The sequence below is a fragment of the Glycine soja genome, chromosome 19, assembly GCF_004193775.1.
Source record: "Glycine soja cultivar W05 chromosome 19, ASM419377v2, whole genome shotgun sequence".
Lineage (NCBI taxonomy): Eukaryota > Viridiplantae > Streptophyta > Magnoliopsida > Fabales > Fabaceae > Glycine > Glycine soja.
In genome coordinates this window covers 24,838,486-24,852,455 of record NC_041020.1, presented here as the reverse complement: position 1 = coordinate 24,852,455, position 13,970 = coordinate 24,838,486, and the positions used below count along the sequence as shown (strand labels likewise).

At 40.6% G+C, this 13,970-nt stretch overlaps 1 protein-coding gene across 1 annotated transcript; it reads right to left on the bottom strand.

Annotated features, from left to right (window-relative positions):
• Nucleotides 1-7,535: 7,535 nt before the first annotated feature.
• On the bottom strand, nt 7,536-8,258 carry LOC114398658. Its single transcript, XM_028360833.1, has one exon. The coding sequence runs from the start codon at nt 8,256-8,258 to the stop codon at nt 7,536-7,538; it is 723 nt and encodes a 240-aa protein (XP_028216634.1).
• Between the last annotated feature and the right edge of the window lie 5,712 nt (nt 8,259-13,970).

Genomic DNA, 13,970 nt, shown 5'->3' with positions numbered 1-13,970 from the left:
AGCTAGAGACAAGACCCTTCAAATAAAATGTGTATATGTTGAATAGGAGGTCAAGCGCTTTATAAATGTACACATGTTTGAATGTGGCACAAGAATGCTTCCCAAAATGAATATATGATGTGGAATTGCTTCTCAAGTGTAGATAGATGGCATGCAAATTCCTTTTCAAATGAATGCAAGTGTGTGCATGACATGAGATGGGCTCCAATGTGCATATATGTATAAATAAATGTGAATGAAACAACAAATTTTTTTTTTGTATGTTAATAAAATACTTCAAATGTGTGTAGGTAATTTTTGATAGCAAAATACTTTGAAAATGGACATCTGTAATTTTGGCACAATACCTTGAGCATGCATATATGAATTCTATTAAAAAAAATATGTGTGGTAACTAGAATGTTTTGAATATCCTTGTATATTGATATAAATAGCAGGATACTTAGCGCGTGTGCACGTTGGTAAATGTTCTTCTTTAAGGAAATGTGTGCACAAGTTTGTTCTAAATCGAAAAGATTAGCATGCCATTCTTGCTTTAAAATAGCATTTCCTTATAAATTAACTTTCCAAATGTTTGTCCTCGCAGGAAATGGCACCGAAGAAGCTTTCTGCGAAGAGATCTAGGAGGGACGCCGCGACTAAAGGGACCAGTGTCACCCCCGAGTTTGATAGCCACCATTTTAGGAGTGCCAAGCACCAGCAGCATTTCGAGGCCATCAAAGGATGGTCATTCCACATAGAGAGACGTGTCCAGCTCAGGGACGATGAGTACACATATTTTCAGGAAGAGATAGCTCGCCGACATTGGACGTCGCTGGTCACTCCTATGGCTAAGTTTGACCCAGATATAGTCCTGGAGTTTTATGCTAATGCTTGGCCCACAAAAGAGGGAGTGCGGGACATGCGGTCATGGGTGAGGGGTCAGTGGATTCCCTTTGACGTAGATGCCCTCAGCCAGTTCCTGGGTGACCCGCTAGTGTTGGAGGAAGGTCAGGAGTGCGAGTTTAGTTAGAGGAAGAACATGGCCGATGGGTTCGACGAGGAGGCCATTGCCTAGCTATTATGCACACTGGGGTTGGATTTCGCCCGGACCGCTGCCGGGAGGCGGGTGCAGATCATACGCACCAGCATGACCACCTTGACACAGATGTGGATGACATTGCTACTTAGCAATGTCGTGCCTAGTGATCATAACTCCGACCTTCCTCTGCCGAAGTGTCAGTTGGTGTATGCCATCCTGACACGGATGAACGTCCATGTGGCTCAGTTGATTGCTGACACCATCTATTTATTTGCAGGTATGCCACCCACGAGGCACCCTCTAGACCCGAATAAGTCTAACAGGGCCCTGGGTTTCCAGCATTGATCACGAGCCTCTGCCAGTCATTCGAGGTTCCCGTCACACCTAGTAAGGTGATCCGACCGCCGATCACCTGGGCCTTCATTGAGAAGTATTGCACGCCTAGGCAGGCACAGGGTGATGCACCGCAGGCCGCAGACGCACCGCCACCACCTCATCAGGCTGATCCCGCTGGGTCATTAGGCATGGTGCAGTATCTACAGCACTTGGTTCGCCAACAGGCGGCCAACCACCGGGGGTAGGTGCAGATACATGAGTGTCTCTACCAGCACATCCTCAGTCAGCAGGGCCAGGGTTTCGCTCCTTTTGCGTGCCCTACTCCAGATCAGTTTAGGGCTGAGGTCGCATGGCCCGGAGATTGGCCCGAGGCCCAGGCAGGGGAGGCACCTGCAGGAGCTCCCGGCGATGCAGAGGAGGCCCGCATGGACGAGAAGATGACGGACTTGCTTGGTTTCTTGGGAGGAAGCGGACCCACGTGACCGAGGTCACCACACTTTTTTGACATTACTGTTTTTTGATTAGTTTGCTGTTGACGTTTTCTGTTATTGTCTATATTGCTGTTGACACTATTATTTTCTGTTTTTGTTCATATGGTTACTAACATTACTATTATTATTGTTCGTTTCTATTAGAAATTTTTGGCGTTATGGTCCTCAGTTATTTCGTCACCGTTTTTGCGACTTACCATTTTCGTACGTTTTTCGTTCACCTTGTGGTTAGACGTGAGTAGGTAGTGTGCGTCCTTGTTTGCACGACCTTTTCAGAGAGAAAATGAGAAAAAAGAAAGAAGAGAGAGGAAATGAGCAAATGGTAAATAACTTAAAAAAGGAAAAGAGGAAAAGGAAAAGAGAGCAAGTAAGAAAAGAAAAAGAAGGAAGAAAAAAAATAATAATAAAAATAAAAAGTTGTCTAGCCAAAAAAACAACATGCATGTGAAAAGAGATAACTTACAACTTTTCTTTGAAAGAATTCACTGATCATAACCAATTTTTGAAAAAAAATGTGTATACACCTGAAGGGTAAATGCTGTGAAAGTTTTTCGAACACCCAAAATAGACTCGGATGAATGCACAAATTGATAAAAGAACATGTTTTGGAAACACTGGGTTGACTAAAATAGAGAAAATGAATACTGAGCCCTAGCATCACATGACCCAAAATTTTTCGACACTTGAGTGTTCACATAGGTACATGCATGACTAGTTTTGCATAAAATTTCCTAATCATCATTGTTGCATTTGTGTCATGGAAATAATGTGAGACATCCCCTTTTATCCTTGAACCAAACCAAACCCTGACATATATCATGTCCAGCCGTGCTACAAGCCTTAAGCCAAAATCCCAATTTACCATTAACCTTGACCCAGGGTGAGAATGTCAATCCTTGCCCTCAAAAGAAAACAAAAAAAAAGAAGAAAGGAAATAAAAAGAGTGAGAGAAAACAAAAAGAGGAAATTCCCAATCGAAGAGTGGGAGAAAGCGAAAAAAGAAAGAAAATTGCCGATCAAAGATCGGAAGAAAACAGAAAAAACATGCAAAAAGGTCTTTGGACCAGACAATATCTGAACAATACAAAATTGTCACCAAAGAAAAAAAGAAAGGAAACCACGACCTAAAGTGGTCTTCTCCCTTTGATTGCCAACCAAAGTCCAGTGCTTCGGTGACTTGTTCGCCTCGCGCTAAACAAAAATAGAAAAGGAAAAGGCCAAAAACACTCAGCCAAATTTCCCACCAAAAAACCCCATTCCCAGGAAAAAGTCCTATTGATCCATGATCACGCATGTAATCTTTGATTTGATAGGAAATAATTTGCAAAATCAAGTTATGACATATCTATGGTTCGGAATTAGGATGAAACACTTACCTGTGTGAGATTGATACACTTTGAGTGATTTTCTTCTATTTTTGTTGAACCCAGTGTTTCCTCTAAATGGTCATTTAGAAATGAAATGCTAACATCCAAAATCTCATTTATGGTTATGAGAAGATTTCATCAGCATACACATTGTTTTTCATCCGAAAAGCATATGTTGCTCTAATTAGTTGGAAGTTTTGACTCTTTACTAAAGCATGTTCGCATTTTAGTGAAGAAAACAACGAGACTAATTTTAGTCTCACAAGTTATCCAGAACTACGTAGGTCTGAGTTCCTCATTGAGGATACGTAAGAGCAAGAGCCTCGCTTTTGTCGGCCGCCCCACAATCTCTGTCATACTGACCCTAGAGTCATGTGACAGGCGGAAATACCCAAGCGGTTATCCGTATAAAATTATTTTGCTATCTCTAAGACTCAAAGCATGATAGCACGCAGAGACTAACGTCGTCTTCTGCGCCTTTTGTCATCCAGAGGCGGCAGGCCCGATGACATGCAGGAACCATTTGGTCCCGCACTTTTAAACTTTCTTTTGCTATCTCTAAGACTCAAAGCATGATAGCACACAGAGACTAACGTCGTCTTCTGTGCCTTTTGTCATCCAGAGGCGCCGGGCCCGATGACATGTGGGAACCATTTGGTCCCACACTTTTAAACTTTCTTTTGCTATCTCTAAGACTCAAAGCATGATAGCACGCAGAGACTAACATCGTCTTCTGCGCCTTTTGTCATCCAGAGGCGGCAGGCCCGATGACATGTGGGAACCATTTGGTCCCGCACTTTTAAACTTTCTTTTGCTATCTCTAAGACTCAAAGCATGATAGCACGCAGAGACTAACGTCGTCTTCTGCGCCTTTTGTCATCCAGAGGCGGTGGGCCTGATGACATGCGGAGACCAATTACGATCATTCGCACGCTCGATGAGTGATAAACACGCAGTGACTAACAACGTCTTCTGCGCCCTTTGTCATTCAAGAGCAGCAAGTTGAGTGATAAACGCGCAGAGACAAATTCTGCGCCCTTTGTCATTCAGATTTCGCAAGTCGAGTGATAAATGCGCAGAGACAAATCCTGCACCCTTTGTCATTCAAGAGCAGCAAGTTGAGTGATAAACGCGCAGAGACAAATTTTGCGCCCTTTGTCATTCAGATTTCGCAAGTCGAGTGATAAATGCGCAGAGACAAAATCCTACGCCCTTTGTCATTCAGATTTCGCAACTCGAGTGATAAACGCGTAGAGACAAATTATGGTCATTCTGCACCCTTTGTCATTCAGGGACAGTAAGTCGAGAGGTGGGCGAAGACAAATTATGGTCATTCCGTACACCTTTTCGCCATCCAGAGGCGATCGTGTCCGGTGGCACACAGAGACAAATTATGGTCATTTTGTGCCTTGCCGCCCAGGCTGGATCGCGTCCAAAGACACGCAGAGACAAATTATGGTCATTCTGTGCCTGGTGTCAACCAGGAGGAACGAATTTGACAGTATCGGGATGATGTGTCGGTACTGATCATTTTCAAATTTTTGCAGGTTCCACTGATAGGGAGATTCACTGGCCGAATGGTGTTTTGCTCGAACGAAATTAGTGTCTTATCTTTACTTCCCTTTTATCTCCAATAAAAGACAAGTAAAGAGGGGCAACTGTCATACCCTAATTTCGTCCGGGGACCATCCATTGTTGGGATGTGACCCTCGTTTGACCACTTCGAGGTGCTTGGCACCCATCATTAGGCAATTCGTGAAGTTTCGAGACATGCCGGAAGTTAAAAGAAAGCATTGTAGCACAATCCGTGAAGTTCCGTGACATGCTGGAAATTAAAAGGAAGTGTTAGTGCGCAATCCGTAAAGTTCCGTAACATTTCGGAAGGCAAAAAAGGGATGATTACGTAATCCGTAAGGTTCTGTAACATTACGGAAGGAAAACAAGTATCATTACGTGATTCATAAGTTTTCGTAACCTTACGGAAAAAGAATCAGCAAAAAAAGGCAAGAGGGTGTATTTAGTAAAAAGGGGGTGCAAATAGCAACCAGGTCAATTTGGGCCTTCCAAGAAGTTTTCCAGAAGGCGGTGCCTTCTGGAGGAAGCAACCTAGCTCGCCTGGGCGAGCTGGGTGGCATGCTTGTCCTTCCTTTTCCTATAAATAGAGGAAGGAGGGAAGAACAAAAATGTTCAACCCTCCTAGTATCTGAGATTCACTTAAAATTAGTGAGAAAAATTGTTTCCCTGAAGGAAATCCAAGCCAAGGCGCTTCCGTAACACTTCCGTGACGTTTCCGTGGGTGATTTTGCGAAGATTTTCAACCGTTCTTCGTTGTTCTTTGTTCGTTCTTCATCATTCTTCGGTCTTCAACCGGTAAGTTCCCGAAATCGAACTTTTCAATTCATTCTATGTACGCTTAATGGTCCTCATTTGTTTCGTGTGCTTTTATTTTCATTTCATTTACTTTCCGTACCCCCTTTTGACGTGCCTTAGTCATTTATTTAAGTTATTTTCTCGCCTAATCAAAAATAAAATAAATTTCCACCAATCATTCGTATTGTAACATCCTTTAATTTCTGTTAAAATGAATTCCGATTGTTCGGTCATGTCGTAACCATGTTTAAAACCAAAAAAGAGGCAAAATAATAATATAATAATAAAAAATATCTTTTAGTAAAATAATCAAAAAAATCAATCGGACGTTTTCTTTGGGATTTTCCTTTCTTAATCGAATCAACTAATAACCAAAGTGAAACTAAGGATAAAATCAATTCATAAGCCAAGTTTTTTTCATCACCTAAAAAAGCCATTTTTAAGGTCCAATGCCTTAAAATGGTATTTTCCACCTTTATTGTTTAAACATAGATTTCTAAAAAAGCCTAAAATCAACACATAACTTTATTGCCTCTTTCAAAAATAAAGAGATCATTAATGGTCCAATGCCTTAATATTTTCTCTCTTTTCAAAAGAATCGAAAGATTGTTTAATGGTCCAACGCCTTAAATGACCTTTCATTCAATAAAAACACATCTTGCAAAAAAAGATAAAAAATAACTTAACCAAACGCTTTGTTCACAAAGAACTACGTAGGTCTGATTTCCTTATCACAATTGAGGAATACGTAGGAGCAAGGGAAACACCCTCTTCTACCACAAAAAATAAAAATATAAAAAGGCATAAAAAGACATAAGAACGTAAAAAAGGAAAATAACATAAATTGAAGTCATATTTGCACATTTGATTAAATGTTGTCGTCCCTTGTGACGGACGTGTAGGGTGCTAATACCTTCCCCGTGCATAAATATAACTCTTGAACCTTTCATTTAAAGTTCGTAGACCACATCTTTTCCTGTTTTTTCGATGTTTCCCTCAAACAAAAGTTGGTGGCGACTCCGCGCGTATTCCTTTCTTTGAAGACGCATCCCGCAAGTCACGCGTCGCCCTCCTGCCGAAGGGTAGGTTGCGACACTGATGTTACACTTACTCAAGCAATTTTGGACCCTCTCGCTTAGTGAACCGCAGTGCTAAGCGAGCCAGAGAGACGTTTGGTTTCTCAAAACGGTTCGCTTAGTGGAACTGCATGCTTAGCCCAAGTTTGAAATTCAAAATCTGATTTTTTTTATAAAGCTGGGCTTAGTGCACAAAAGGGGCGCTTAGCGAATTCTGCAGATCATAATACCTGCAACTCTTGCTAAGCCTGGCTCTGGGCCGGTTTAGCTAATATAATGCATCTTGAATACAGAGGGACAGGCGCTTAGCGAATGATAGACCACTTAGCACTGCTATGGCCGAAAGGAATTGGGCTTAGCAAGCATGAGTAGCGCTTAGCTCAATGAACCCCAATTTAGGTCGCATCAAAATGGGCTTAGCGGTGATGTCTCGCCCTTAGCTAGTGAATACGATGCGCTTAGCCAGTAGGGCATCGCTTAGTTGAATTCCGATTGAATTGAAATGAGCTTAGCTCAGCCTTGGCCAGCTTAGCGGACCAAATCAACTTGAGATGCAAGGGTTGAGCGCTAAGCGCTAGAGACTCTTCGCTTAGTGCATGACAAAAGATGCTCTTAGCAAGAGGCTTGCGCTTAGCGAAAGGATTGATTTTCAGAAAAAATTTCTAAGTTCTATTTTAGTCCTTTTCTCAAGAATTTGAAACCCTTATATCTATCATTCAAAAACAAGCTGATATACCCCAATGTAATGATTATGAAGCAAGTTCCACGTTATGCAATGCATAAAAAAACAGAATAGCAGAAATTAAAACTGGGTTGCCTCCCAAGAAGCGCTTCTTTAACATCATTAGCTTGACGTTTTTACCTCAATGGGTGATCAAATATTGGTCCTCACCTTCAAGACTTCTTCTTCAACCTCCATCACCTGCAAGCAAACATTATGCTCTGGCACCAACTTGTTTTCTTCAAAAAGATCAAAATTGATCTTCTGATCTTCAAAACCCATCTCTAGTGTCTTTCTTCCCATATCGATTATGCAACTTGCAGTTGACATAAAGGGACATCCCAAAATGACTGGAACCTCATAATCTTCCTCCACATCCATGACCACAAAATCAGCTGGAAAGACCATATGTTTCACACTTATCAGAACATCCTTAATTACCCCATAAGGTCTTGTGATGGATCGGCTAGCAAGTTGTAAAGTCATTCTCGTGAGCATGATTTCCAACTCTTCTAACCTTCTACACATGGAGAGCGGCATTAGGTTGATACTGGCTCCCAAATCAATGAGAGACTTTCCCACAGTGACTTCACCGATTGAGCAAGGAATAGTAACACTTCCAGGGTCTTTATGTTTTGGTGGAAGAATTTTCTGTATTACAGCACTGCAGTTGCCTTCCACAACAATATTCTCCTGGTGGATGTATCTGTTTTTCCTTGTCAACATATCTTTTAGAAATTTCGAGTAGAGTGGCATTTGTTGCAAAGCTTCCCCAAAAGGCATAGTTATTTTCAGTTTCCTGAAAATATCAAGGAATCTCGCTAGATGACAGTCTTTGTCCTTCTTGGAAGGTACCACAAGATATGGTACTTCCATATCCTCATTTGAAGCTTTTTCTTTCTTCTTCTCTCTTGTTTTCTCACTTATACTCTTTTCTTTCCCTTCTTTATTTTTTTTTCAACTTTTTCTTTTTCTTCATTTTCTTTTTATTTTTCTACCTCTTTTTCTTTTCTTGGTCGTTTATTTCTTTCTCCTCAACCATTATTGGTTTTTCACTCTCATGATTTGTCACATTAGTTACCTCCTCTTTCTTTTTCTCAGTGCCACCCTATCCTCATCCTCAACTACCAAATGCTTCTTGTTTCTTGTCATCACAACATTACATTCCTCTTTGGGATTCTTTTATTTGTTTGCCCCAAAGCTATTGGATGACTTTTCAGCTAATTCTTTGGCTAGTTGGCCCACCTGGATCTCAAGGTTCTTCAATGCTGACTCAGTGCTTTTTTGATTTGACATGGTCACCTGCATGAATTGAGTTAGAGTCTCCTCCAGCTTGGTTGTCCTCTGAAAAATGTTAGGCCCTTGTTGAGGCGGCCTGTTGGAAGGTCCACCCTAGTCTTTGTTAAATTGATTACCAGGGTGTGATCTCCACTGTCCTTGTTAATTGTAAGGACCCTGCTGGAAACCTGAGAATCCACCTTGATTGTATCCTTGTTTTTGTTGATTCCCCATGTAGCTAACCTCTTGCATTTGCTCTTCAAAAGGAATGCAAAGACCAGATTCATGAGTACCACCACATATGGTACAACCTGTAACCTGCAAAACAGAAGGCTGTAAAGGTTGACCATTAGACAAGTTAGTTGGCAACTTACTCAGGGTTTCTATCAAGATCTCAAGTTTCCTAGACAACAACTTATTTTGTGCCAACATAGCATCTTATGATGATAACTCCAGTAAACGCTTCTTAGTGGGTTGATGCACTCTATCATGTTGAATGGTGTGATCACTGGCAGACATGTTTTTAATCAACTCCGTTGCTTCTTCAGGGGTTTTTAGTTTTATTTTTCCCCCTGCAGAAGCATCTAACAACTGCTTAGATTGCGGCCTCAGCCCATCTATGAATATGTTAAGTTGGGTTGGGTCAGAGAGTCCATGGGTGGGGGTCTTTCTTAACAAACCTCTAAACCTCTCCAATGCTTCACTTAGGGGTTCATTAAGGAACTGATGAAATGATGAAATTGCAGCTTTCCCTTCTGCAGTCTTTGACTCGGGGAAGTATTTCTTCATAAATTTCTCAACAACTTCTTCCCAGGTCTTCAGACTGTTACCCTTAAATTAATGGAGCCACCTCTTTTCTTCTCCTGCCAAGGAAAATGAAAATAGGTTGAGTCTGATGGCTTCATCTGGCATGCCTGCAATCTTTACAGTATTACAAATTTCAATGAATGTTGCCAAATGTGCATAGGGGCCCTCATTTAGTAATCCTTGGAATAAGTTCCCCTATATTAAATGAATTAAAGAATGAGGGTAGTTTATGTTGTGAGCTTGGACTTCCGGACGTGCGATGCTGGTAAAGAATTGCGGTACTGAACTGTTTGAGTAGTCCTCAAGGGTAACCCTTTGCTGGTGTTCATCAGCCATGATAACAGCTTCTAGTAAATATGTCACGGATTTCCTTGATGATGGTGAGTCAGATGATGTAGAATCAGAAAAATGAGCTTCTTCCTCTAGAATGGAAGCTACTGTCCTGTCTTGCAGTAATTTTCTTCTCCTCTCGGCTCTATTCCTTCTTAACATAGCTTCTATCTCCAAGTCCAAAAGAACTAAATTGCTTGTGGGAGATCTATGCATATAAAACACTAACAAAAACAACGGTTATCCACTTCAAGAAGAAAACAAATATGAATTGGAAACAAATATTCATAGTTAATCAAAGAATAGACACCTAGGACTGAACTAACTTTCCAAATAGAAAGAAGTTCCCCGGCAACGGCGCCAAAAACTTGGTCGAACCCGGCAAGTGCACCGGATCGCCCAAGTAGTATAAAATGGTAAAAATCGAGTATCAAACTCTCAGGGAACTTGTGTTACTTGGTAAAGCTATATTTAGTGAATAGGTGTCTAGTATGAAAAGATATCTGTGGACTATGAACAGGTATGTAAACTAACTATTAAAAAGGAAAATCATGTAAGTAATGATGTGTAAAGACCAGTAGACAATGTGTTGGTCTTCCTATTAGGTGCCTGATGTTATAAGGATATTCTCTACTTAACAATGCTCATGTGTTCTATGGTGTCTCCTGAAATGTTAAACCCCAATCCCTTGTGATAGTCTAGCCTAATCCTGATCAAGCTTCAACCTCACATTGCTCTTGTTGGACTAAACTTGACCAGAACCGCATTAAGACAAACATACAAAAAACTAGGTTACCATATCCCGATCCCTCGTGATAATATGATAAACTAGCCCTGTCCTATCAAGTTCTAAGAATCAGACCAGTTTCCACTGTTGAATGATCCTACAAGGCATGCATCTGCGTGATCAGGCAAAAGCACACTGAAATGACGTACTAATAGCATAGAAAACACATAAAACATCATTAAATAGATATACAAGTATTTACATCAAGTACCTACAAGGAAGAACCAACAAAGGATTTAGCTCTCTATATCTGAGAAGCTTCCTTTACAATAAAGAGAAGAGAAAAATGAAGGATTGAAGAAATGCAAGTAGTGGGATGTCTCCTCCACCTCTAGAACCTCACAATCACTCATAGATTCATCTCATGCTCTCAGGATGGCTTCCTCCTCACTCTCGATTCTCTGCCAATCTTCGCACAGCAAAAGCAATCAAAACTCTTTGGAACTTGGACCTTTCTCTCTCTAGAAATCTCTAAAAACACAGAAGCTCAAGGAAAAGCCCAAACTCCCCCTCTGTCATACCCTAATTTCGTCCGGGGACCATTGTTTGATGGCATGTAACCTTTGCTTGACCACTTCGAGGTACTTGGCACCCATTGTTGCAGAATACGTGAAGTTCCATAATGTGTCAGAAGTCAAAAGAAAGCATTGTTGCACGATCCGTGAAGTTCCATAACATGTCGGAAATCAAAAGGAAGCATTGTTACACAATCCGTGAGGTTCCGTAACATTCCGAAAGCCAAAAAAGGGATGATTACGTAATCCGTAAGGTTCCGTAACATTGCGGAAGGAAAACAAGTATCGTTATGAAATTCATAAAGTTCCGTAACGTTACAGAAAAAGAGTCAACAAAAAAAAGGCAGGGGGTGTATATAGTAAATAAGGGGTGCAAATAGCAACCAGGCCCACTTGGAACATCTGTTAATTTCTGTTAAAATGAAATCTGACCGTTTGGTCATGCCGTAACCACGTTGGAAACCAAAAAAGAGGTAAAATAAATAATATAATAATCAAAAAATATCTTTTAGTAAAATGAAATAAAAAAATCAATCGGACATTTTCTCTTTGGGATTTTTTCTTTCTTAATTGAATTGACTAATAATTAAAGTGAAACTAAGGCTAAAATCAACTCACAAAATCAAGCTTTGTCCGCAAAAATCACTAAAAAAACGTTTTAAGGTCCAACGCCTTAAACGGTCCTCTTTGCTTGTTATCGGTTAACATGGACCGTTCGAAAGCATAAAATCAACACATCACTGCCTTTTGGAAGAACTGCGTAGGTCTGATTTCCTCTTCGATGGAGGATACGTAGGAGCAAGAGCCCGTCTTTTGTCGACCTCAAAAAATAAAAATAAATAAAAGTTTAGATACATAATTTCACACAATTCTAATCTAAAGCTGTTGTCCTTTGGGACAAGCGTGAGAGGTGCTAATACCTTCCTCAAACGTAAAGATAACTCCCGAATCTGGAATATTCTTCATGACCGGTTTCCTTTGGTTTTTCTAACTGTCATACCCTAATTTCGTCCGGGGACCATCCGTTGTTGGGATGCGACCCTCGTTTGACCACTTCGAGGTACTTGGCACCCATCGTTAGGCAATTCGTGAAGTTTCGTAACATGCCGGAAGTTAAAGAAGGCACTGCAGCACAATCCGTGAAGTTCTGTGACATGCCGGAAATTAAAAGGAAGTGTTAGTGTGCAATCCATAAAGTTCCGTAACGTTCCGGAAAGCAAAAAAGGGATGATTACGTAATCTGTATGGTTCCGCAACATTACGGAAAGAAAACAAGTATCGTTACGAAATTCATAAGTTTCCGTAACTTTACGAAAAAAGAATCACCAAAAAAAGGCAGAGGGTGTATTTAGTAAAAATAGGGGTTCAAATAGCAACCAGGCCCACTTGGGCCTTCCAGGATGTTCCTCCAGAAGGCGGTTGCTTCTGGAGGAAGCAACCTAGCTCGCCTGGGCGAGCTGGGTGGCAAGCTTCTCCCCTATTTTCCTATAAATAGGGGGAGGAGTGAAGGAGAAAGATGTTCAACCCTCCTGGTATCTGAGATTCACTTAAAATTAGTAAGAAAAATTGTTTCCGTGAAGAAAATCCAAGCCGAGGCGCTTCCGTAACGTTTCCATGGGTGATTTCGCGAAGATTTTCAACCGTTCTTCGACGTTCTTCGTTTGTTCTTCGTCGTTCTTCGGTCTTCAATCGGTAAGTTCCCAAAATCAAACTTTTCAATTCATTCTATGTACCCTTAGTGGTCCTCATTTGTTTTCACGTGCTTTTATTTTCATTTCATTTACTTTTCGTACCCTCTTTTGACGTGCTTTAGTCATTTACTTAAGTCATTTTCTCCCCTAATCAAAAATAAAATAAATTTCCACCGATCATTTGAATTGTAGCATCCGTTAATTTCTGTTAAAATGAAATTCGACCGTTCAGTCATGTCGTAACCACGTTGGAAACCAAAAAGAGGTAAAATAATAATATAATAATCAAAAATATATTTTAGTAAAATAAATCAAAAAAATCAATCGGACGTTTTTTCTTCGGGATTTCTCTTTCTTAATCGAATCGACTAATAACCAAAGTGAAACTAAGGCTAAAATCAATTCATAAACCAAAACTTTTGTCATCGCCTAAAAAAGCCATTTTCAAAGGTCCAACGCCTTGAAATGGTCTTTTCCGCTTTTATTGGTTAAGTGTAGATTTCTAAAAGGCCTATAATCAATATGTAACTTTGTTACCTCTTTCAAAAATAAAGAAATCATTAATGGTCCAATGCCTTTATGTTTTCTAACTTTTCAAAAGAATCGAAAGATTGTCTAATGGTCCAACGCCTTAAACGACCTTTCATTCAATAAAAACATATCTTGCAAAAAAGGATAAAAAATAACTTAACCAAAACGCTTTGTTCACAAAAAAACTACGTAGGTCTGATTTCCTTATCACAATTGAGGAATACGTAGGAGCGAAAGGAAACACCCTTGTCGACCACAAAAGGATAAAAATATAAAAAGGCATAAAAAGACATAAGAACGTAAAAAGGGAAGATAGCATAAATTGAAGTCATATTTGCACATTTGATTAAAGGCTGTCGTCCCTTGTGACGGACGTGTGGGGTGCTAATACCTTCCCCGTGCGTAAATACAACTCTCGAACCTTTCGCTTAAAATTTGTAGACCACTTCTTTTCTGGTTTTTCCAACGTTTCCCTCAAACAAACGTTGGTGGCGACTCCGAGCGTATTCCTTTCTTGGAAGATGCATCTCGTGAGTCACGCGTCGCCCTCCCGCCGAAAGGTAGGTTGCGACAGTTGGCGACTCCACCGGGGACTATTTTTTGAGAGTTAGGCCATTTAATCTTGTGCAATGTTTTATCATAACATCCT

Coding starts and splice junctions, on each gene's coding strand:
- LOC114398658 (XM_028360833.1), bottom strand. CDS start 8,258: ATGGAAGTACCATATCTTGTGGTACCTTCCAAGAAGGACAAAGACTGT.